Source organism: Carcharhinus amblyrhynchos, chromosome 3 (genome assembly GCF_965287045.1).
Source record: "Carcharhinus amblyrhynchos chromosome 3, sCarAmb.v2.hapA, whole genome shotgun sequence".
Taxonomy (NCBI): domain Eukaryota; kingdom Metazoa; phylum Chordata; class Chondrichthyes; order Carcharhiniformes; family Carcharhinidae; genus Carcharhinus; species Carcharhinus amblyrhynchos.
The window spans coordinates 109195199-109221418 of NC_137326.1; the positions used below are offsets into that span (position 1 = coordinate 109195199).

General features: G+C 39.7%; 1 protein-coding gene across 6 annotated transcripts in view; it reads right to left on the bottom strand.

Annotated features, from left to right (window-relative positions):
- dis3l2 (DIS3 like 3'-5' exoribonuclease 2) overlaps positions 1–26220 on the bottom strand; it is a 260531-nt gene that overhangs the window by 186569 nt on the left and 47742 nt on the right. For all 6 annotated transcript variants that reach the window (XM_080185679.1, XM_080185682.1, XM_080185678.1 and 3 more), the window contains 2 exons: positions 24561–24614; positions 18320–18421 (listed from right to left, as the gene is read on the bottom strand). In XM_080185679.1, coding sequence (XP_080041805.1) covers positions 18320–18421; positions 24561–24614 — 156 coding nt within the window. The remainder of the gene's footprint in view (positions 1–18319; positions 18422–24560; positions 24615–26220) is intronic.

Sequence of the window (26220 nt, forward strand, 5' to 3'; positions counted from 1 at the left end):
CAGTAGCAAATGAGCTAAGGTGAAATCAAGTGATGCTACAAAAGTGTCACAAAAATGTGGTCAGATGTTCAGTTTACAATTTAATCCAACACCAATTTCAGTCTGCTGTTGATCTATTGTGAAGGGTTGATGTCCAAAGCGATGTCCCTATTCATGGCTTACTGAAAGCTGCCATGCAGGTACAGCAAGTAATTAGAAAGGCAAATGGTCTATGGGCCTTTATTGCAAAATGATTTGAGTACAGGGCAAAGATACCTTGCTGTAATTACATTGACCCTGGTAAGACCACCTCTAGAGTACTGCGTACAGTTTTGGTTTCCTTACCCAAAGAAGGATATACTTGCCATAGAAGAGGTGCATCGAAGACTCACCAGATTGATCCTTGATATGGTGGGATTTTTTTCTCTTGAGGAGAGATTGAGAAGATTGGGCCTGAATTCTCGAGAGATTAGAGAGTTGATCTCATTGAAACATTTAAAATTCTAACAGGGTTCGACAAAGTAAATGCAGGAAGGATGCTCCTCCTTGCTGATGGTCTAGACCAAGGGACACAGGCTCAAAATATGGGATAGATCTTTTAGGACTGAGATGAGAAGGAATTTCTTCACAATGGGTGGTAAATTTTTGACATTCTCTACCCCAAAGGGCTGTGAAGGCTTAGCCATTGAGTATGTTCTGAACAGAGATCAGTAGATTTCTTGATAGTAAAAACATCAAGGGAGATGGGTTCCTGCAGGATAATAACAGAGGTAGATCAGCCACAATCTAATTTAATGGGGGAGTACGCTTGAAGGGCCAAATGACCTACTGTTGTTCTTATTTTCAATAATCCTATGTTCCAATGTTGTCAGGGAGAGGAATGGATGGAACAGAGTTTTGAGCAGTCTTCCCAATATTTAATTGAAGGAAATTTCTGCTCATCCAGTGCTGGATATCATAAGCAGTGTGATAGTTCAGTAACTGTGGAATTGTCAAGAAAGATAGTGAAGGGGTAGAGCTAGGTGTCATCAGGGTACATGTGAAAATTATAATTGCCCAGGGGCAACATTTGATGAGAAATCAGAGGCAACCAAGGATACGTCTTTGGCGGACACCAAAGGTAATGGTAGGCAGGAGGAAGAGAAGCCACAGCAAGTGATTCTAGATAAGAATGGAAAGGAAAGAAAGCAGTCCGATCCAGCTAGGTAACAGCAGGAAAGCACTCAAGGAGGACGGTAGTCAACTGTGTCAAAACATCAATAGAGGTTAGGTTACAAGAATATTGGATGAGCTTGATGAATGAGAAGCTAGACAGGGGGGCTTCGGAAAAGTTGAGTATTTAAGTGAAAAGCAAAACATCAATAAATAGGCCAAAAGCAAGGCAGGTTAGTTGGGGAGATGGAAAGAGTATCAATCAGAAGCTCCGGTCAGGATTAAATATGACATTGAAGTTACAGTCTTGTTGATGTCAGCCAGACATTCTGTGGTGAATGTGACTTATACTAGATATCAAACAGGAAGGACAAGACTTGAGAAAGACAGGGAATTGTTGCATGTTTTCAGTAGACATATGTAAACTGACCTCACTCTTCAGATATTGCAGGCATGAGGAAGTAGATAAAAAGAGGAAGGAGTCAAAGATAGATCCTCAGTGATTCCTGAGGTTTCTATACAGGCACCGGAAGAAAAGCCAATACTGGAGACGCGCTACCTACAACATGGATTACTGTCAACAAATTTCACCTGAAGGGGACTATGTCAGTTTTAGAAGAGAAATTATGCTGAATATTTTGAAGAATTCATTAACAAAAATGCAAACATTAAATATCCCATGAGCTAGCCCAATCAAGCAGGGTAGTCATTTCAAGACTGAAATAGGAAAACCCTGAGCAACACAGAGAGAAGTGGAGCTCCTTCTTAATATTTTTTAAAATTGACTTTGTAACTAATTGATGAGCAGCAGTGCATGACCAGGTCAATCTCAAAATTAATGCCATTGGTCTTACTTTTTTAAATTGGCTTGATTTACCTGGCCCAGATTATTAATGCTGTGTTCATGTGACCATGGCTACCCTTTCTTCTGAGAAAGCCAGTTAAATGTGATAAATATCCCAGAATGCGCACAACTGAAAATACTGTCATTTAGCATGCATTCACTTGCCCTTGCTTTATACACAAATCACTTCAGTCCTATTAAAAGGAAAAAACTACATGGACAGAAATCAGCAAAATGTGGCAACTTTGCACATGGTCAACAAAATGAATCGTGGGCTGTACTCAGGACTTCAGGTTGCCCACCACTGTGTACAAGAATTTTAATCAAGTGACAATGAAAAAATGGCAATATATGCCCAAGTCGGGACAGGATATGACTTGGAAGTCACTGTGTTGCCCTGTACTGATTGCCTTTGCCCTGCTAGGTGGTTGAGGTCACTGGTTTAAGGGCTGCTATTGAGGAAGCCCTGGCAAATTGCTGTAGTGCATCCTGCAGACAGCACACACTGTACTACAGTACATTATGGCAGAGAGAATTAACATTTAAGGTGCTGAGTGGGCTGGTGAGGCAGATCAGCCCACCCAGCCTTGTGATGGATGTTGCCCAGTTTTGTGAAAATTAGTGCAGCTGTATGCATCCTGGCAAGTATTACAATACATTCCTGAATTAACCTTTTTCAGTAATGGAGTCAGGAGGCAAGCCATTTGTGGCAGAATACCTAGCCTCTGATCTGCTCTCCTAGATATTTATGTGGCTACTCTAGTTCAGTTTCTGGTCAATGACAAACTTTGAATATTGATGGTAAGGAATTTAGCAATGGTAGCACCATTGAATATCAAGAGGAAAGGAGGTGGTCAGGGTCTCTTTAATTGCCTCACATGAGTGAAGCCCAAGCCTGAATTGTCAGCCAGGTCTTGTTGCATGTGGGCATGGACAGTTTTATTATCAAATTGTAAATGGAGTTGAACACTGCGTAAATATCTGCAAACAGTTCCACTTCAGACTTTATGATAGAAGATTGAAGCAACTAGACACTGCCTCGAAGAAATACTATAGCTGTCTTGCACTAGTAGTCTCCATTTTCAAATAACAGTTCAAAAGTGTGTTTATTGTGAGCAAAATTCCAAACACAAATCAGACGAAAACTGATGCCACACCAAAGAACAAGCTATTCAAAAGGGTGGCGTAAACAGGCAGGTTATAAGGAGGGTTCTAAAGAAGCAGAGAAAGGTGGTGAGGATCAGTGATGGAATTCTAGGGATTGAATAGCTGAAAGTATAGCCAGGAAAGCTAGACAAGATTGTGGGGGTGCATAAGGCCAGAATGGGGGGAACACAGTTTGAAAAAAGTTGCAAGACAGGTGAATGTTGCAAAGATAAGAAGGGAAAAGTCAAAGAGGGGTTTGAAAACCAAGAAGCAAATATTAAATTTATGGGGCTGTAGACCAGAAACCAATGTACATCAATGAATAATGGGATGAAAGGGAACAAGATTTGGTGTAAATTAGGATATGGGTGCAAAGTTCTGGATTAGTTCACGTCCAACGTGGATGGAATATTGGTAGTGGGCCAGAGTGCAATGGAATGGCCACGTCGGGAAGTAATAAATGTACAAATGACAGTTTCAGCAATTGAACAGAGGTGGGGACCAAGAAGATCAGGAGTCAGAAGCTCATCTCTGGGTCAAATGGCACACTAAGATTATGAATAGTTTGGTTCCACATAAGACAGTGCCTGAGAAAAGGACAGAATCAGTGCTAAGAATATAGAGTTTGTGGCAAGACTGAAAGACAATCATTTGGGTCATCCTAAAGTTTAGTTGTAAGTATTTGCAGTTTGTCTAGGAACTATTCAAGCAGGCTGACAACACAGAAGCAGTGGAGAACTTGAGAGAGCTAGTGGTCAGGTAGAGTTGGGTATCCTTAGCCTGACATTATATATTTGGATGATATCACTAAGAACGAACATATTGCTTTGAAATAAGAAGGGCCTCAAGGCTGGTTCCTTGAGGGTTCCAGTGATCTGCTAAATTGCTTGCGAGTCAAAAACAATGTGCGCTCAATTCAGCCAAGGAGCAACTTTGTGACCCTGAAAACAAAACATCAACTCAAGGAGGATAAATTTGTTAAAATGTTGACCATATCCTTATTTAAACTTCACAGTTCACAAGAATAAAACAATGATTAATAGAAATGTAAAAAGAGCTTTCACAATCAGTTTCACTACAAACTTTTTTGCATTGACTAAATGTTCAAATGTTGTGTTATGTTAGATCATATTTCAAGCTGATACAGCCATGTATAAATGATTCCTTGATAAAATCCACAAAGTACTGTATCCTATTTTCACACTTAACCATGCTAACATTTCAAAGTATTTTATAATAGTAATAACTTTTCTTTTGAAAGCTTTTTTAAATATGCAGGCTTGCCAAAAAAAAACCAGCATGGATATTTTCCCGGTCACAAATTTTATTCAATGTAAAAGCTCAGAAGAAAGATGGTTGGCCTCTTTACAGTAAATTCTTCTAGCAATGGAAGGAGATCACACTTATTTAGTTTATTTCATTTGTAATTGTTATACTTAGAGTCCAATGTAATAAAACCAAATCCATAATAATTGAGAAAAGGTCTATACAAATAAAATTCAAGATCCAAGAACATGCATTCAATAAACCTAGCTTAAAGATTTCAAAGTGGTTCATTTATTAAGTTGATAAATTGGTTCTGATTCACATAAGCCAATATTATTTTCTTGCAATGTCATTAAAAGTTGTCCAAACAGGCATTTCTTCTTTAAGAGATGTTCAGTACTTCTGAACACAAGCCATTATTCCTATTAATATGAAGTTCCAGCACCTTAATGAAGCCCAGAGTACATGCAATTTTAGCACATTTTACAAGCTCAGCAAAGAAACAAAGCAAAACACTGTTGAGAAAGTTCAGATTAAAGCCAAGAAAAGCAATTCAACTTTCCACAGTTCACTTTGGCTCCTGGCAGCAGTTCTTTCCTGCAAAAGTTCAATTTGAAACCTGTCATATTAAGTAACAATTTATGGAAGTTCTCAAGGGTATTCGTACTAGTGGGAACTTCCTTTTGGTGGTCTACTCTAAATTACAGTAGCAATTATTTATTTATTTATTGGGAGTGGTAGGTTATTACATTTGATAGGGCTGGGTTTTTACAAACTTTTTAGTGCATCTGGTGTGACTACGTTTGTATCTTGATAGACACAGCTATTTTGCCAAGTCTTTACGTGCTTGGATAAGGACATTTACATACAACAAGTTAAACTGTTTTACAGTATAATCTTCTCTAAAAAGCAAACTTATTTTTGGACACAAACTCAATTCATCGTCAGATTTATTGCTGATGATCAAGTTTTGTCACAAATACACTGACATATTTTGAGCCCTTCCTGCAAGAATTCTTTTTATTTAATATTTCTTTTCTGCACCCTTCTGGAAAAGAGATGTTTGGTCTGCAAGTTGCTAGATAGTTACCCAGTTGACTTGAGACACAGGCCTGGAAATTTACTGGTTCTGTTGCAGAAGGCACTGCATCCAAGAGCACAGGCTACTGAAGGCTCAGACACACAATGCAAAACACCTGATGCAATGAACGTCTGCACAAAGTCACAAAGTATAGATGGGTCCAGCTCTAATCTTTTTCAAGACTTTGGGTAGACTGTGGAAACTATGGCTGGCTCCAATATGATGGAACATCCTTTGACAATTTATGTAAGTTTAGATGGCTACGGCCATTTGAAGTGGTTGTTTAATTGGCCAACTGGTTCTACCAAATAAATGTGAGGATTTTTGTTCTTTGGCACAAATTTCAATCCAACCGTATTCAACTGATCAATTGTTTGATAGAATATTGAAGAAATTTCAGACAGGTATAAAGTATTTTTGTGCTGCTATCATATACATAATTTTGGGACATGGAAGTTTTTGCAAAATGCCTGAAAAGAGATAATTATAATGTGATATCTGTATCGTCTGGGAATCTTCTGCAGAAAAGTGCAGTCTTATGCTCAGCTGAGCGAATCATGACAGAACAAAGGCAAAGAGAAATATCAGCATTCCATATATTCCTCTTCCCCCACTCAGAGTAACTTGCTCCATGAACTTTTCTGCAGAAGGTTCCCAGATGATACAGATATCACACTATTATTAGCTCTTTTCAGGCATTTTGCAAAAACTTTCATGTCCCAAAGTTATGCATATGATAGCAGCACAAAAATACTTCATACTTATGTGAAATTTCTTCAACATTCTATCAAACAATTAACCATATTTTTAAACATTCCATTAAAATGAGGGAGAAATGTCTATCTTAAACATTCTCATTTTAGTATGGCATCTTAAGTTTGGGTCTAAAAATTTTAATAAAATGCATTTAGAACTATAAATAATGAGTCACCTGCACAGCTTCAGTGAGCTGTCACAACATAAAAGAAAACCTCTGAACAATAAATATAATTTTGTACTCCACCCGATAATGTTCCAAGATTAAAAGATCTCAGGCCAAAAGCTGTGTCTCACTTGCCTTTTCAGGGTAAAGCTCTGCACTCAGTCCCATCTTAAATCATTACATAACACTGACAAAGCAATTTCCCTTTCCTGTGTTTTCTTGCTTTGAATGCTCTGGCATACTCAGCACCACACCTAACTACTCATATTCTATTGTAGAATATTGTCAAATGTGTTACACCCAAGGGGAAACAGATACTAATAATCTACAAAGCTGTGTGAATATACACATAGCATTACATTTCCCATATAAACAGTAATTCAGTCTTGTTCATGGCTTCTCCGCACCTCCCTAAACAGAACATCCACCCATCCTGTTCAGGAAATCCAAAACATTTGGGGATTTTCTTTTTTCCAGTATGGCAATTTGTTTGTTAACAGGAATTGGCATCCAATTAACAAATATTTTCATGTATATAGTTAAAATATTCTGCTAAAATATTTAAATGTTAGAGAAAGCAACCACTGAAGAATCCATATTCAAAACTAACACCGTTTAAATACACACAAAGCCCAAAGGGCACTCAGAGTAAGGGAAATTTAAATACATTCAGTATGACCAACTAACTAACATATTTTTGTTCTGCAGTACTTAATTGAGATGGCTGACCCAATATTTGCAGATTTTTTCCATATAATTTTTGCCACTAACACCTGAAATGACCATTTATTAATCATTTCATCCTTTACAATAGAATATCTTTTATTTTAAAGTCCTGAGCACATTTTTGTCCTGTATTAAACATTTACATTTAATGTCTTGCCTTATACTTAACATTTGAAAATGAAACAAAATATTCAAAAGGAATGAGGGAACATATTTCAGCACACTTTAATCTGATCACATGGCTGCAGGATTCAAAACAAAAATTAACTGTGGAATACGGGGAGAAGGGATATTGCAAAAATAGCAGAATGCAGTTCAAAATGATTCCTTTAAAAATTACAGAGTTTTGGGAAATTGAATGGGGCATTGGATTAGCGCATGGTTCATTCCACTCTGACTGGAACGGACTGGATGAAAATCATGACTCCCTCTGTGCCAATGTTCTATAAAAATGAGCACAGGAGCCTGAGCCAGCTCCTAGGTCTCTCAGCACAAAATAATTCAGTTAAATTTCCTGCGGATAATGGGTACTGAAAATTCAAAACTGAGTCCACAATGGTAGCAAGGTATCCTCTTCACCCGGGCACAGGTGAGCTGACACAATGTCAGGAAGTGTATTTCTCAGCATGGACAATGAAAGATACAGCCCTCACAAAAATACTTTTACAATATTATTTACCCACCACTTTACCAAACAAATGTTTTAAAATGTAAATTCCTTCAACTGATCTTCTCTCCCAAAAACTGCCATATTTTATATAATGACTGCGTTCTCTTTCTGTCTACAGAATCCTATTTCCTGTGATCAATTGTGTCAAACTATTATGACATATCTCCCAAAATAAATTTTTGTCCACATTTATAATGGAAACTGCCTGTGAAAACTTGAACCACCTTAAACACAACCTTCAGTTTTGCATTTCCTAACTCCTCAGCCTGCAGAAAAACTGCTAACTCCTAATGAACTCTACTTCTCAGCTTCCTAAATTGTTCCAAGTTTTGATTTTCAATTGCAAATAGTATTGAAGTACATAAAGACAATAGTAGCATTTCTGATTTTAAAAAGATAACTGAAATGCATCTAGATGTACCGACCCAGTATTCTGCCACTCTCTAAACCTCATTTCATCTAATAAGTATTCTTGCTCTCAATTTCCTATGTACAACATCACAAGAGATTGATTAGAAAAGATTTATCTCCATTGTAGATGCGGGATTTGTTAAAGATTTAATTATTCTTCCTTCCATAAAACCTTCCCATTTTAGTTACTTAATTATAAAATATATTTATCTTTTCTTCGTTTCCCGTCATGGATGTTTCTGAAGATTTTTTGGTATAGAATTTCACGCGCCTTTCCGTTGTTGAGTCTCCAATGACCAGCATCTTAAGTTATTTCCATGGACCTGATGCACTAACAACCAAAAAAGTTTTATTCCCTCCTATTTTCTTCTCTGTTCTGCTGAAATTGCCTATTCATGCTGGAGTATGGTCTCTTGGGTACTGTCCATCTTCCAGTACCTTGTTCAAGTATCCACAAAAAAGGCTAGGAAGTGACTGCTGGCAAGATATACTAAAACAAAGTAACATTAAAGAGGAGCGCATTCCCATACTGTGCTCAAAGCAACAAAGCAGCTCAAATCTCCCCATGTCACCAGTGAAAACTTCTGTCCCCTCCATATTACAAAAAAACCCCACATCCCAAATGCTTAGTTTTTTTATTTAATTGCTCAAACTGCATAAAACATGATTATTTTTCAATCCTGGATGCATGTTACATTTATATCTCGTTATGACATTTCAATGCAGGCATCACTGCTTGACAGAAACAGGATGCAAACTACAACTGCAACACTTACATGCAATTTTGTATGGGCGTATGTGTGTTACATTAAAACTATTTTTAGCCATGTAGAATAACTTGCATTAAAATGACAGCTGAAAACTGGATCAACAAAAGCTCTAGTAAGAATCACACTTGGTGAGTTCAGCCTTGTTCCAAGAGGGGAATTTTCAATATATATATAAATATATATATAACCAGTTAAACTCAAAGAATAGGCCCCAAAGTATTATAATTTAGATGGGAGTTCAGTTATTACATTTTTAAAAAAAGAGTCCTTCAAAAACTCTGCAAACCACTCAAATAGACATGACCCGATGGAGATCTTTAAAAATTATTAATGGGTTGAATAAGGTAGAAATGCCTCTTGGAGGAGAATCTAAAGCTAAGCAACAGAAATACAAGATGGTTACTCATAAATCCATTAGGGAGGAGAAATTTCTTCAGAGAATGGCTAGAATGAGTAATTTGCTATCACAGGAAGTGATGTGACGCAAATGGCTCAGCTAATTTCAAAAGGAAAACTGAACACTGCTTGAGAGAAAGGAGAATTTAAAGATGAAAGATTGAGATGAGGTAACTGAAATGGGAGGGGAATCATGGATTATAAACATAAACAGGCAGAATGGCCTGTTTCTGTCTAATTCTTTCAAAATTGAATTGGTTGCTTTGAGTCACTTAGTGATTCAAGAGAGGTGGCTTGGAATATGATTGAGGGACCTGATTGCTCGATTTTCTGTTGGCAACTAAATATTCAACAATACTTTTTTGCACACCAATGTTGTTCATATTAAATTGATAAATTAAGAAGTTAAGTTAATTGTAGCCAATCACAACCTTATACGGCATGGACATGCAACACTTGGTTCAGGTACGTTTGAGACAACACTTCCTACTATAACAGTACAAAGATTTTCATGTCGATAAACTGGAATGCACAACAAAAGACTTTTAAATTATAGGCAAATATAAATATATACTCATGTTGAAGAGCTTAATTCACGTGGAGAAAAGCAAAACGTGGCCAAAGCACCTAACTAGCACATCTTTCAGAATATGGGAGGAAACTGGAGCACCCAGAGGAAACCCACGCATACACGGGGAGAACATGCAGACTCCCTCCACACAGTGACCCAAGCCAGGAATCAAACTCGGATCCCTGGCGCTGTGATGCAGCAGTGCTAACCACTGTGCTACCACGCTGCCCAGCTCTTTGTTGAGGTTATTCCTTGTCTGGTCAATGCTCTGTAACTAAAAAGCTGAAAAAAGCAATCTTTTTATTAAGAGCTTCCATGTCACAATCCACATCCAACCTGCTCTGAAAACTGACAACATTTTGACAGCTGTGGCAAATTCCATCACAACAGCTGAGACGATCCACAACATTCTAAAAAAATCAAAAGTCAATTTACCCTATCTCTCAATGATATTGAATTCTCTAAAATAAAAATTCCAGGATCCAAATATTTTACAAAAAAAATAGATCTTCTTGGTCCATGCCCCGTGTTGAAATCTGTCCATTAATTTTTGAGATATATTGCTTTCAGGCAAACAGACTAATGGGGACAAACACAATACCACTGCCCACCTTCACCAGCAAAGATAATACAAGGTAAACAACATATGAACTTAAGAGAAATGACGAGAATAGGGATAATGGCATTCAAACTGGAATAGAAAACAAATCGTTTGATCAGTAGCTACTATTATAATTAATGTTGTAGGTAAATAATCAATTTTGAAGCTTTTAAAACACTTTCAAATATACTAGGTACTTCATTAGTCCATGATGGATTGTGTTTAAAGCAGTATCTCTAATTAGGAAGAAAGCTACATTAAAACATAATCCCCAAAATGCTTCCTATACATATGCTAAAAATCTAGAACAATCCCAAGCAACTAAAATAAGAAAGACACCGCTAGAAGAGTAAAATATTGTTTTGTTCAAAATATAACAGAGTCATGATTGCATGCATGTCATTTGCCTGCACTTGACCTTGAATAAAACTTTCCGCCCCCTGCTGTACAAAAATATAATCTATATTCTGAAATGATTACTCAATTCTATAGTCAAGGTCTTCTGCCATTCTATAACTCTGAAATTAATTTAGCACTGTAAAGTTGAAAAACTAGCCAAAACTAGTAAATAGAAGACTAAAAAGTTGCAGGCAACTCTCATTACCTTGTGTTATTAATGGCCAACTGCACAGTCTGACAGTTCATAAAATTCATTTTCACAGAAATCATACAATTTGAAAAGACATTTCAAATGGGCCTATAATGACAATTTGATAAAAACAAACCGCACATTTTGCTGGTCGACTCCACACACAATGTATTATCTATGAATATGATTTCTTTAAATTCAGGTATTTCAAGGCAACAGTTCACGAAGTAACAGTTTAAATCTTAATCAATGCTCAAAGTGCAATCTGTACTTTACTGGGCATATTTCAAATAATGCAACAAATTTTGAAAGTATAGGTAATACTATAAATTTCAAGAGACTGCTATCAAACTTGGATTTTCAGAAAAAATAATCAATTCAGAACTGAATGGTGGAAAATTTCTGAAGTTTGTTTTTTTTAATAGAGCAAGCAAAGACTGATCAAAAGTATAAGAACAAAATAATTTGAAGTACTGCTTTAATACAAAAATATGCTCCATTGGGAAGCAGGTACAATTCTCCATTCTGATAAGCTCTTGATCTTAGTTATGCGAATGAGATGAGATGTCCAACAAAAATCAGGCCACTTCTCTTGTCCTTCATGTCCTGCCATGAACATTCAACTTACTAATATTATCATTATAACCAGTTTATTATTACTGCTACAGCGACAAATATTATATCAAGCAGTTAGATAGCACATTCAACAAAGTAAAACATTGCAAGATATTTCATTGTAGCATTTTCAGGCAAAATTTAACATCCAATCACATAAGAAGATATTAGTGTAAACGAGCAAAAGCGTGATCAAAAAGACAGGTTGCAAGGAGCATCTTAAAAGACGGAATGGGAAGTAGAGAAATTTAGGAGATTCCAGAATCTAAAGCCTCAATGTCGGAATGCACATCCAACAGGGATGCAACAACAAAGATTGGGAGTTCAAAAGGCCAGAATTGGAGGAAGACATATCTTCGAGGGTAGTGGTCCCAGAAGAGATAACAGAGATAGGCAAGGGGGTTGAGACCATGGAAAGATTTGAAGATCGGATTGTTGCTCAACACAAATCCAATGCAGTTCAGCAAGCATAGAGGTCAGAGGTAAATAAAGATGATGCCAGTTATGATGGGGCAGAGTTTTGGATAATGTTAGATTACGGAGAGTGTAGATTGGAGGCCAAGAAATGCATTAGAACAGTCTAGTCTAGAGGCAATAAAGCCCGGATGAGGGTTTCAGATGAATTGAGGTGGTGACCAGACTGGGCAATGTTGTGGATGTGGAAGTAGGTATTCTTGGTGATTTTGTGGACATATGGTTCGGACTCAAGGGTCAAGTCCAACACCATGGTTATGAACTGTCTGGTCCATCCTCAAGAAGTTACCAAGGTGCTCCAGTTTCCTCCCACAGTCCAAAGATGTGCAGATTAGGTTGATTGGCTATGCTTAAAAAAAAAATTGCCCCTTAGTGTCCTGAGATGTGGAGGTTAGAGGGATTAGTAGGTAAAATATGTAGGGATATGGGGTAGGGCCTGGGTGGGATTGTGGTCGGTGCAGACTCAATGGGCCAAATGACCCCTCTCTGTACCGTAGAATTAAAAAATATTTGGGTGGCACGCTAGCACAGTGGTTAGCACTGCTGCTTACAGCTCCAGGGACCTGGGTTCGATTCCCAGCTTGGGTCTGTCTGTGTGGAGTTTGCACATTCTCCTCGTGTCTGCGTGGGTTTCCTCCAGGTGCTCCGGTTTCCTCCCACAGTCCAAAGATGTGCGGGTTAGGTTGATTGGCCATGGTAAAAATTGCCCTTGGTGTCCTGAGATATGTGGATTAAAGGGATTAGTGGGTAAATATGTAGAGACATGGGGTTGAGGTCCGGGTGGAACTGTGGTCAGTGCAGACTTGATGAGCCGAACGGCCTCTTTCTGTACTGGAGGGTTTCTATGATTTCTATGAGAGCCATATTAGGTAGATACGAGAATAAAAGGATCGCATGTGCAGCATGTTAAGAAACCCAAACTTATCTTGGAGGTCAGGAACTCCAGGTACCAATGAGTCCCATGCATGTGCAGGTGGGAGGAGGCTGCACATGGCACAGTTTGACATCCTCCTTCTTCAGGTTCAATGCAGGCCTGCACACCTGCACCTGGAGGAAAATGGGTGCAGAAAACCAGGTAAGGCAACCAAGTGCAGAGCACCATAACCAAGACACAGGACAGAATCAGGTCCCAGTTATGTTAAGGAAAAGGGAGAAACAGTTTTCAATTAGAAACAGGACTGCAGGTGATAGACTTTAAGTGAAATGGGCTGGGAAGAAATCTTGGTAGTCGGGGCCCTGAAGATCTAAGACAGCAGCTAAAGATTAGTGACTGTGCTGCAGGCTGTGAGCTGTTGTGGCAATAATACCCAGTGGTATTCTGCTTGGCACAGCCAAACAGCTGAAAGTATGCTTGTATGTTGTTGCTCAAGTGTACCCTGGAACCCAGAGGAACAGAATCTTGGAAGGCAAGATTGAAACCAAGCGAGGCTGACATTGAAGCTGTCCGAGTTGGAGTGATTTTTGGAGAAATTTCCAAGGCTAGAGATTCGGAGATGTAGATTGGAAACTCTCATCAGAGAGACAAAGTTTCAGTGAGACTAGTTGCCTTGCAGCAATTTCAAGGTAATAATGGCCACAGTGACTGGTAGTTGAGACCAGCTCACTCCAAACAAAGGAAAATCTTCACAATTCCATGTGAAAGAATTTACCAAGAAAGGAACTTGCAGTGAGAGCAAAAGATGTGATGAAATTAGGGGTATGTCAGTTAACCCATGAAAACATGGATCTTAAAGCGGCCGTTAAGGTGCTACATCAGGACAATCAGGATCTGAAAGAGAAATTATGCTTGACAAATCTGTTAGAACTTTAATAGCAGTTTCAAAGTAACAATGGCCAAGTAACTGGGAGCGTAGTTCAGCTAACTCCGAACAAAGGAAGATCTTTGCAAGTCAGTGTGATGGCAGACCACACAAAATGCCACAAAGGAATAGAAAGATTGAAATCACAGCTATCATTCCAGAGAGGATTGATATGCAAATATGGGAATGTTGGGGTAACCACAGATTAGAGACAGGGGAAATTTAGTAGAAGAGGCGTTCAAATACAGAAGACAGGACGCTTGGTCCCACGGGGGACCACAATCTCCTGTTCCCATCCCTTCAGAACCTACGGGTAATGCAGTTGACGTGGTGTAAATGGATTTTAGCAAAGTGTTTGATAAGGTGCCCCATGGTGAGCTACTGCAGAAAATATGGATGCATGGGATTGAGGGTGATTTAGCAGTTTGGATCAGGAGTTGGCTAGCTGATAGAAGACAGAGGGTGGTGGTTAGTGGGAAATATTCAACCTGGAGTTCGGTTACTGGTGGTGAACCGCAGGGATCTGTTTTGGGGCCACTGCTGTTTGTCATTTTTATAAATGACCTAGATGAGGGTCTAGAAGGATGGGTTAGTAAATTTGCAGATGACACTAAAGTTGCAGGAGTTGTAGACAGTGAGGATGGATGTTACAGTTTGCACGGAGACATAGATAAGCTGCAGAGCTGGGCTGAGAGGTGGCAAATGGGGTTTAATGTGGAAAAGTGTGAGGTGATTCACTTTGGAAAGAGTAACAGGATTACAGAATATAGGGCTAATGGAAAGACTCTTAGTCGTGTCGACGAGCTGAGAGATCTCGGTGTACATGTGCATAGATCCCTGAAAGTTGACACCCAGGTTGATAAGGTTGTTAAGAAGGCATACGGTGTGTTAGCTTTTATTGGTAGAGGGATTGAATTTCGGAGCCGTGAGATCATGTTGCAACTGTACAAAACTCTGGTGCAGCCGCACTTGGAGTATTGCTTACAGTTCTGGTCCTGCATTATAAGAAAGATGTGGAAGCATTGGAAAGGGTGCAAAGGAGGTTTACCAGGATGCCTGGTATGGTGGGAAGGTCTCATGAGGAAAGGCTGAGGGACTTGAGGTTGTTTTCCTTAGAGAGAAGGAGGTTAAGAGGTGACCTTACAAGATGATCAGAGGATTAGATAGGGTGGACAGTGAGAGCCTTTTTCCTCAGATGGTGATGGCTAACACGAGGAGACATAGCTTTAAATTGATGGGTGATAATTATAGGATGGATGTCAGAGGTAGGTTCTTTACTCAGAGAGTAGTAAGGGCGTGGAATGTCCTGCCTGCAGCAGTTGTGGACTCACCAACTTTAAGGGCATTCAAATTGGATAGGCATATGGATAATATTGGAATAGTTTAGGTTAGAGGGTCATTAGATTGGTTCCACTGGTCAGCGCAACATCAAGGGCTGAAGGGCCTATACTGCGCTGTAACGTTTTATGTTCTAAGACACACCCGTAAGCTAAGTCCATCTCTACCAAACCACAGAGGAAGGTCAACCATCAGGCAGTGAGACAATATATGTCTTGTAAAAACTGTACATAATAGCTGGTGTCATCTTGATCTGTGTATCAGGGGTGTAATACTATATGGCATGATTTAGGAGCTGGCTGATCGTTTATTGCAGCATACAACATTCTTAAGGTGCCTAAGCAGGATAAATGCTAGAAAGGTAGACTCCTGGTGAGGAGAACTGGGTGAGAATCTTAGAATAAGGGATCAACCATTTAGGACTAGGAGGAGAGTAAATTTCTTCACTCAAAGGATTGTGAACCTTTGAAATTCTCAACCCATGGAAGCTGTGGATGCTCAGTTATTGAGTACATTCAAAGTGGAGAGTGCTAGACTGTTAGAAATTAAGGAATCAAGAAAAATGGGGACAGTGCAGGGAGATGGAATTGAGGTAGTAATCAACCATGATTTTAATGAGTGGCAGAGAAAATCAAAGGGCAGAACTCCCTCTCTGTTGTTATCTTCTTAAAAAGGAAATCAATAACAGACATCAAATTTCCTACAATAAATTAATGAAGATGACAGAAGATGCACTGATAGCCCAAAAATAAGAACATAAGAAATAGGAGCAGGAGTAGGCCATCTAGCCCTTCGAGCCTGCTCCGCCATTCAATAAGATCATGGCTGATCTGAAGTAGCTCAGTTCCACTTTCCCGCTTTCTCCCCATAAGCCTTAATTCCCTTGCCTACCAAAAACCTATCTACCCGCGTCTTAAATATATTTAGCGAGGTAGCCTCCACCACTTCAACAGGAAGAGAATTCCAGAGATTCACCACCCTTTGAGTGAAGAAGTTCCTCCTCAACTCTGTTCTAAACTGCCCCCCCCCCCCCCTTATCTTGAGGCTGTGCCCTCTAGTCCTGCCGTCCTTTCTGAGCGGGAAGAACCTCTCCACCTCTACCCTATCCATCCCTTTCATCATCTTGTACGTCTCAAAAAGATTCCCCCCTCATCCTTCTAAACTCTAACGAGTACAAGCCCAGTCTATTCAGCCTCTCCTCATAGCTCAACTCCAGCATCAGCCTGGTGAACCTCCCCTGCACTCCCTCCAAGTCCAAAATATCCATGCTCAAGTGCGGGGACCAAAACTGCACACGGTACTCCAGCTGCGGCCTCACCAGTTGCAGCAAGACCTCCCTACTTTTATATTCAATCCCCCTCGCTATGAAGGTCAGCATCCCATTTTGCCTTCCTGACCACCTGCTGCACCTGTAGGCTAGGTTTTTACGACTCATGTGCAAGGACCCCCAGGTCCCTCTGCACCGTAGCATGCTGCAGCTTTTCGCCCTGTAAGTAGTAGTCCTTCCTACCAAAGTGGATAACCTCACACTTGCCAACATTGTATCCCATCTGCGAGGTCCTCACCCACTCGCTCAGCCTATCTAGATCCCTCTGCAGACTTTCCACACCCTCCGCACAATTTGCTGTTCCACTTATCTTTGTGTCATCAGCAAACTTCGACACCTTACACTCGGCTCCCTCCTCCAGATCATCTATATAAATGGTAAATAGCTGAGATCCCAGCACCGATCCCTGGAGCACTCCGCTAGTCACCAACCACCAATCCAAATAGCACCCATTGACACCCACTCTCTGCCTCCTGTTTGACAGCCAATCCCCTATCCACGCTAACACCTTACCCCCAACTCCATAGTATCGCACCTACAGAGAAGCATGAACCATGAGCATTGAAACTTCAAGTCTGGGCAGAAAGGCTCATGGAGGGGCTTCACCTGCCGCCGCCGCTGATACTGAACTAGCAGCAGGGAACTCAAGAAGCAACACCTTGTTGGGTTTACTTGTGGTCCCTCATTATTAGACACTCCATTCCTAATAAGGGGGACTTGGTATTGGGAAGGAGGGAGGTGATAAAACCCCTTGCCGTTGATCACCCTTCTCCTGAAACATGATCCCCATCCCACCCTCAGTCATCTGCGACCTGGAGTCCCTCGATGATCCTGGGCCTCTGGTGAGTGAATTCCAACTGAAGTTGCCAGTGCTTCTATTGTTGCTGCCCGCAATGGGCAGCTGCTCTGCTCTGCTCTGTCCAGCAACCATCAGTAGTCTTCTTACTCTGACTTTTGAGAATTCCTGAACCAGCTTTCAGCAGTAAGGCCCAGTCTGGTGATTTTACCTCCTGACCTTGCCAAGGTGAATCTTCCAGTGTCTTTAAGTCACAGTGGATTCTTCTGTTCGATCATGGACAAGCTTTTTCCAACACACTGTCTGGTAGCTAACAATGAAAGACAACACACACCTCTTTAACATGCCCTTAACCCTCTCTCCACTCATATTGTCTGTACCTTTAAGACTTGATTACTTGTAAAGACTCGCATTCCAACCATTATCTTGTAAACTGAGTTTGTGTCTATGTGTGTCCTGGCTGTGAACACAACTTCTCACTCACCTGAAGAAGAAGCGGCTCTCTGAAAACTTGTGCTACCAAATAAACCTGTTGGGCTTTAACCTGATGTTGTGAGACTTGTTACTCTGCTCTCATTCACCAGGAACTCTCAGGTGGGTAGGAGGAGGAGCAGGATTTCAGACTCCAGAATCCTTGATCTGAGGGAAGGCCCACCTTTCCCCAAAGGCAGTGATGCAGGTCACTTTCTGGCTCTCCTGCCAGATGAGACCCCAGTTGAATGGATTCAATTCCATCCTGCCTAATTCCTAGTCAACATTTCTACATGCTCAGATGTTTTTCTTTTGGTGGTTATGGGGCAGAAGAAAGAAATGTACTATTTTCTCATTTCAGATATGAAACTTTACCTTCCACTTCTCCTTGGGCAGAAGTTTTACCACCACCACATCACCATTCAAAGCTCTATTCCGAGAAATGATACCATCAATAAAAATATCTCGGTTTCCATCCTGAAAGAAAAAAATAACAGAATTAACGATAAAAGCATCCCACATTACTTAGATGATGCCAAAGAATATTAGATTAGTTGCCTTGAACATGACATTCATTGTACTTTCACAGACTTCAAACCCTAACCAGAAATAGATGCACAGAAATTTTATCAAATTATGGGGGAAATTATCTACGGCCACAACCACTAAGACGTGTGTGCATTGAATCATACAATCTGAATCATACAATCCCCACAGTGCAAAAGGAAGCCATTCAGCCCATCAAGTCTGCACTAACCTTCTGACAGAGTATCTTACCCAGGCCCCTTCTCCAACCCTATCCCCGTAATCCCACATATTTACCATGGCCATCTAACCCACACATTTTTGGACACTAAAGGGCAATCTACCATGGCCAGTCCACCTAACCTGCACATCTTTGGATTGTGGGAGGAAACTGGAGCACCTGGAGGAAACACACACAGACACGGGGAGAATGTGCAAACTCCATAGAGACAGCCACCCAAGGCCAGAACTAGACCCGGGTCCCTGGTGCTATGAGGCAGCAATGCTAACCACTGTGCCTCCATGCCACCATCTGTGCACACACAATCTTACTTAGACTGTCTTGTTAGGACTTTTTTAAAATCATGAAACAGCATCATGCTTTAAAACACAACAGGTATACCAAATCATGTTTAATAACTAGTATAATTATCCCAAGCCGTAGAATCTTGAAAGTTTCAAACAAAGAAGGAAGAACAGTACCCATGAGAAGTAATTCACCATTCTTTCTCATTTCCTCAAGTCATTACACCCAAGTAGAAAATATGTTACATCCACGTCAAGAACTTCAAACAGACCTGGAGAACAATGAGGTTGAATCCCTTGATACCATAAAAAAAGCATGGAATGTGTTCCAAGTAATTGCTATACAGCTGGCCCCTAGAGAAATACAAGTTAGTCCAAGTAGACTGAACTTTATCTGTCTGTAATATTCCTAATCCATCAGGGAGTAACAAAGTGAGAGAGACAGAATTACCATATTTACCAAGAGTATCACATTTAGATACAGGATCTTCTGACTGAGAATGATGATTTTCACCACTGACAAGACCAGTTTCCTCATAAGCCACAAACTAAAAGGGTCCAACTAGAATATATGCACCCTTGCACATTAGTCTGTCAGAATGATTCCACTCCCATCCACCCCATTCAGTGTATACATACCCATAAAACAAGCTGACTTTTTAAGCATAAAAGAGGATATGCTTATTTCAGAACTAGTCATTATTAAGATTAAATAAAAAGTGGTGGTGAAAGGAAAGAAAGTCAACAATGGCAGTTCTATAAGCTCAGCTCATAAAAAGAACTCACCAACTCCATTTCTACTGGGAAACAGTACCAAACTCTTCTCCCAGCACTTATTCTAAATAGAGACTCTGGATTCAGTCACTGAGTGTACATTGGTCAAGTATGGATTCTGTGAGTTGCACTATGGAGTTTATTTGTCTTTAATTTGAAAAACAGGGTAGGAGGAGCAAAAAGAAGATTTGCAATTGTGAGTGTATATGCATTCACCAAAAGATTGGAATTACTTTTCTTCTGATGATTAATGCTGTTCTGTAGGGTAGATGTGCTTGGATTGCTGCAATTACTTTGGCAGATTGTTAGTAACAGTAGCAGTGCCAGGCATGTAAATGTCCTAAAATAAATTGGGACAAGACCTGTTGGCCTCGACAGATTAAAATAATACATGTAATAAAGGAAAATAATTGTTCTTGGAACAATTCTTTAATGCTTCATCAAATTTGTAACATGAGCTGCAGCTTTAGGTATATAGTCACATTCAGGAAATCGAGAATTTCCCAAAAGAGTAACTGAGGAGAGAGTAGGGCCTCTCAAGGATCAACAAGGTCATCTCTGTGTGGACCCACAAGAGATGAGTGAGATTCTAAATGAATATTTCTCATCAGAATTTATTGTTGAGAAAAGCATGGATGTTAGGGAACTTGGGGAAATAAATAGTGATGTCTTGAGGAGTGTACATGTTACAGAGAAGGTAGTGCTGGATGTTTTAACGTACATCAAGGTAGATAAATCCTCAGGACTTGATGAAGTGTATCCCAGGACATTTTGGGAGACTAGGGAGAAAATTGGGGGTCCCCTACCAGAGATATTTGAATCACTGATTGTCACAGGTGAGGTGCCTAAAGATTGCGGGGTGGCAAACGTTGTGCCTTTGTTCAAAAAGAGCTGCAGGGAAAAGCCTGAGAACTGCAGGCCGGTGAGCTTCACATCTGAGGTGGGTAAGTTATTGGAAGGTGTTTTGAGAGACAGAATCTATAGGCATTTAGAGATGCAAGGATGATTAGGTACAGTCAGGATGGCTCTGAGTGCAGAAAACCATGTTTCACAAATTTGAGTTTTTTGAACGGGTAACCAAGAAGGTAGATGAGGGCAGTGTAGTTGATGCTGTCTACATGGACTTTAGCAAGGCCTTTGACAAGGTACTGCATGGTAGGTTGTTGCTTAAGGTTACATCACACAGGATCCAGGGCAAGGTTGCAAAATGGATACAAAATTGGCTTGATGACAGAAACCTAAGGGTGGTTGTAGAGGGTTGTTTTTCAAATAGGAGACCTGTGACTAGCGGTGTGCCTCAGGGATCAGTGCTGGGTCCACTGTTATTTGTCATTTATATTAATGTTTTGGATGAGAATATAGGAGATGACACCAAGATTGGTGGCATAGTGGACAGTGAAGAAAGTTTATCTAGGATTGCAACGGGAACTTGATCAATTGGGCCAGTGGGTTGATGAATGGCAGATGGAGTTTAATTTAGATAAATGTGAGGTGATGCACTTTGGTAGTTTAAACCAGGGCAGGGCTTACTCAGTTAATGGTAGGGCGTTGGAGACAGTTATAGAACAAAGAGATCGAGGGGTATAGATTAATAGCTCCTTGAAAGTGCAGTCACAGGTGGACACATTGTGAAGAAGGCATTCAGCATGCTTGGTTTCATTGGTCAGAATATTGACTACAGGAATTGGGACATCTTGTTGAAGTTGTACAAGATATTGGTACGGCCACACTTGGAATACTGTGTGCAGTTCTGGTCACCCTATATTAGAAATGGTATTATTAAACTAAAAAGAATGCAGAAGAGATTTACTAGGATACTACTGAGACTTGATGGTTTTGAGTTATAAGGAGAGGCTGGATAGATTGGGTCTTTTTTGTCTGGAATGTAGGAGGCTGATGGGTGATCTTTTCGAAGTCTATAAAATAATGAGGGGCACAGATCAACTAGATAGTCAATATCCTTTCCCAAAGTTAGGGGAATCTAAAACTAGAGGGCATAGGTTTAAGGTGAGGGGGTGAGATACAAAAGGGACCAGAGGGGCAATTTTTTCACACAGAGGGTGGTGAGTGTCTGGAACAAATTGCCAGAGGTAGTAGTGGAGGATGGTATAATTTTATCTTTTAAAAATTGTTTAGACAGTTGCATGGTAAGATGGGTGTAGAGGAATATAGGCCAAACGCAGGCAATTGGGACTAGCTTAGAGGTTTTAAAAAAAGGGCCAAATTGGGCCGAAAGCCCTGTTCCCATGCTGTAAACCTCTGTATGACAGTCCTACATTTTAACTTTGTTTACCTTAAAATCTTTAATTGTTCAGGAGTCTGTGAGGTGACACTCCTAGCCCAACGCCATTTGCCTGGATTTTGCAATCAACAATAAAGAAAGGGTACTTGATACCAACCTCAAAGAAAGCTTCACTGGGAGATTCAGTGAGATCTCTGTGGCAAGAAGTTTAACTTTCTCACTGTGCAATCGCTTGTAGTATTTTTAAAGAGAGATTACTGGTAAGAAATTGTCATGGTATTATTAAGCTGTCCAAGTATTGCATAAAAGAATTCTCAAACAGCCAAACAGGAAATGAAAAGCACAAACATATCACTTTCTGAAAAAAATTACATGGGGCAAAATAAAAATTGGAACACACACATTGGGTGGTGCTAGAAACTGAAATATCATGGGTATGGGATCTACGCAGGGGTGACAGGTACTGATGAACCCAAAAACTATGACAATCCCAAGTTTGTAACAACACATTTGTTCTAAATTAGATATTTCTTTTAAAAATTAGGGAATTTACATATATCACACAAAAGTACTTACTGTAAATGACTGTAACACTACATTCTGCACTCTCTCATTTCCTTCTCTATGTCTGTATAGCATGCAAGAAACAATACTTTTCCCTGTATGTTAATACATGTGACAATAATAAATTAAATCAAAACCAAATCAAGTAACCTGTAACAGTTTAACCTGTTACTAATCTAGGCCAAAGCCAAGAAAATCTGCATCAGGGCTGTTAAACTGCAACAAGTCCATGCAATATTTATACAGTAATGTTTGGCTTATGATTGTGCAAGTATTTTCAAAATTCTCTATCTAAATATCAAATTCCTTGCTACCAATCATTCATTCTTTAAAAGGCTCTGATTATACATCTAATTCTCTTCCAAATCTTTTGATTTTTACTGCTTCCTACTTGTATTATTTTCATTTCTGCCTATAAACCCTATTGAGTTGCTCCCTTCAGAAGAGGATATTTTAAATAGGCAAGCTGTTTGCAAAGTCACCCCATTCATCTTTGCAAATACAAACATCCAGGTTAAACTTTGGAAACAGGTGAGCTTAGCCTGACCTGTGCAGCATGTGTTTGAATTACAATACTTCTTTTCCTACTGCTCTTGTATTAATACCAAACCCACTAACAACTTTTTCAAAAGGCTTGTTTGTTGGAAGGTTTGTGAGAATTTGATACTACTCCCTTTGCTTTTCTTCTCCTCATGTATCAGTCTATATAATTTCAGAAACATGGCATGCTATTTCAAGCCATGTTTTCGATTCTCAGTGTAAGCAAATTGTGCCATGGATCAGATCATTTGTCAAAATAATATCAGTGTTCCAGAAGACAGCAAAAGATAAACCAAATAATTAAAAGGCCCTTAGTCTGAAATCAGTCATGGGCAAATTATTAAACCAGATTTTACCCTAATATGACTATCATTAATGTCAATGAACAAAACACAAAATCAAAGGAGTATAAAGGGTAATCTAACTCAAACCCACCCCTTATAAATCAGGGCTTTAAACTCCAAAAATAAAGATAAAATTAATGAGTATTTAGAAACATATGGAACAATCTATAATTAGCAAGCTGCCACACAATGGAATGGTTGGCCACAGGGAAGGGACGTGAAACCACTGCATCTTTAAGAGAAAATTGTATAAATATAGAAGCATAGGAAAACACCGGGCTGTTGGGAGAGCGTGCAGCAGTGGATTATTTATGAAGACTAGCAAAGAGCTGACACAAACACAGTGGAATGAATGGCTAGACAAATTTCTTTGGTTCTTGGTATTTGGAAAGCACTTGATATTGCTAATTGAATTGCTTGAACAAGACATTGCCACAACAGAGAGTGCATAGCATGGCTTATTTTTGCCCAAAAATCTTTAGAAGAACTGGGGTCATATTGCTTTCTGGTAACAGTCCCTTTGTGAAGTAACTTTCTATCATTTTGTCATCCATGTTTTCAGTTGAGTTCTTAAGTATAGTCGCTCAACACTTTTCCAGATCATGTTTAGTATGTAATAAGATGATCCCTGAAAAAGTTTTTAAAACTAGTCATCCTTTTCCTTCAACTGAGGACTTAAAGCCATATTTAAACTGACAAATGGTCCAACAGCAATGCGACAAGTGACAGAGTCAACATATAAGATAGATGTGAAAGAATACTTAAAATTAGACAGCTTTAGAGCTTTTAAAGCAATGTGTGGAAATACTGCCAGCGACTGGAGGTAAAACATGTCAATTAGGCCACTGGATTTGCATTTACATAGCTGTCAATGACACATTTCGCATAATTTCTTTTGCTGCTCAGCTTTACTGGACAAGTATAGCGCATCATTAAATGACAAAACAGCCTCTTTCACATAACATTGCAAACAAAATCAAAGTTTACTACAGTTGACTATAAAGATATGATACCACAGCATTGGTCAACAAGTGGCCTGGACAAAAAGAAGTACTTTGTCAAAACTAACTTCAACATATCTTGGAAGATCATTTTTACTTACAGGAGAAGGAAGAAAGGCTTCTTGGTAGTTTTTTGGATTTATTCTCAGTGGGCCCTGTAAATAACATTGGAAAAAGTGTAGATCTTAATTTTTCAAACCATAGCATTTTGAATCACATGTTTAACATTCACTGCCTCACACAATTTCTCCACTTTAACACTAATCAGCGAACTAGCATGGGCCATGGTTACAATTTTCAAAAATTAAAGAAACATTAAAGAATGTTAAAATATTGCTATTCACCAACTAACAGTGACATATAATTAAATATTGGTCAAATTAAATGGTTTCTAAAATAATATTTTTCTTTGACTGGAGTGCCTCAATGTTACAACAGTGACTTTCTTTCATTTGCTACAAGGCACTTAGGAAAGTCCTGAGATTATGTAAAGCACTACACAAATGCAAGTATGTCCTTTTCTTAATTCAGAAATATCATTAATTACTCTGTAACAAGAAAAACTTTCACTACAGAAGAAAGGATAGCTTCCTGAAGGCTTAGGATGTTATAATACCAACTATAATAAACATGCACAGACAAATACACTATTGACCGTTCGGTAAATTTTCCATGTTTTAAGATCTTAATAAAGTGTTGATGCCTTCCAGACCCTAACCACTCACTGAGTGAAATGGTTTCTTCTCATTTTCGCCATTGTTTCTTTTGTTAATTAGCTTGAATCTGTGCCCTTCCATGCTTGATTTTTCATAAGTAGACTTTAAGAGTTATCACTCCGCTCCGACACTCCACTCTAATTGTTCCCTTTGCATGCTGTTTTGCATTCAGCCTAGACCCACCCAAATTTACATTTAAGAACATAAGAACATAAGAAATAGGAGCAGGAGTAGGCCATCTAGCCCTTCGAGCCTGCCCCGCCATTCAATAAGATCATGGCTGATCTGTTGTGGCTCAGTTCCACTTTCCCGCCCTCTCCCCATAACCCTTAATCCCCTCTCTTATCAAGAACCCATCAACCCGCTTCTTAAAAATATTTAGCGAGGCAGCCTCCACCACTTCAACGGGCAGAGAATTCCAGAGATTCACCACCCTTTGAGTGAAGAAGTTCCTCCTCAACTCCGTTCTAAACCGCCTCCCCTTTATCTTGAGGCTGTGCCCCCTAGTCCTACTGTCTTTTTTGAGCGGGAAGAGTCTCTCCACCTCTATCCTATCCATCCCATTCATCATCTTATACGTCTCAATGAGATCTCCCCTCATTCTTCTAAACTCTAACGAGTACAAGCCTAGTTTATTCAGCCTCTCCTCATAGCTCAATCCCCTCAACTCTGGTATCAGCCTAGTAAACCTCCTCTGCACTCCCTCCAGGGCCAAAATATCCTTGCGCAGGTGCGGCGCCCAAAACTGCACACAGTACTCCAGCTGCGGCCTCACCAATGCCCTATACAGCTGCAGCAAGACCTCCCTACTTTTATATTCAATCCCCCTCGCTATGAAGGCCAGCATCCCATTCGCCTTCCTGACCACCTGCTGCACCTGCAAGCTGGGTTTTTGCGACTCATGCACAAGGACCCCGAGGTCCCTCTGCACCGTCGCCTGCTGCAGTTTTTCGCCACGTAAGTAATAGTCCTTCCTACCATTTGAATTGATGATAAAAAAGGATCATATTTTAGTCAAAATAAAACTCAAATAGCCATTCCTGTC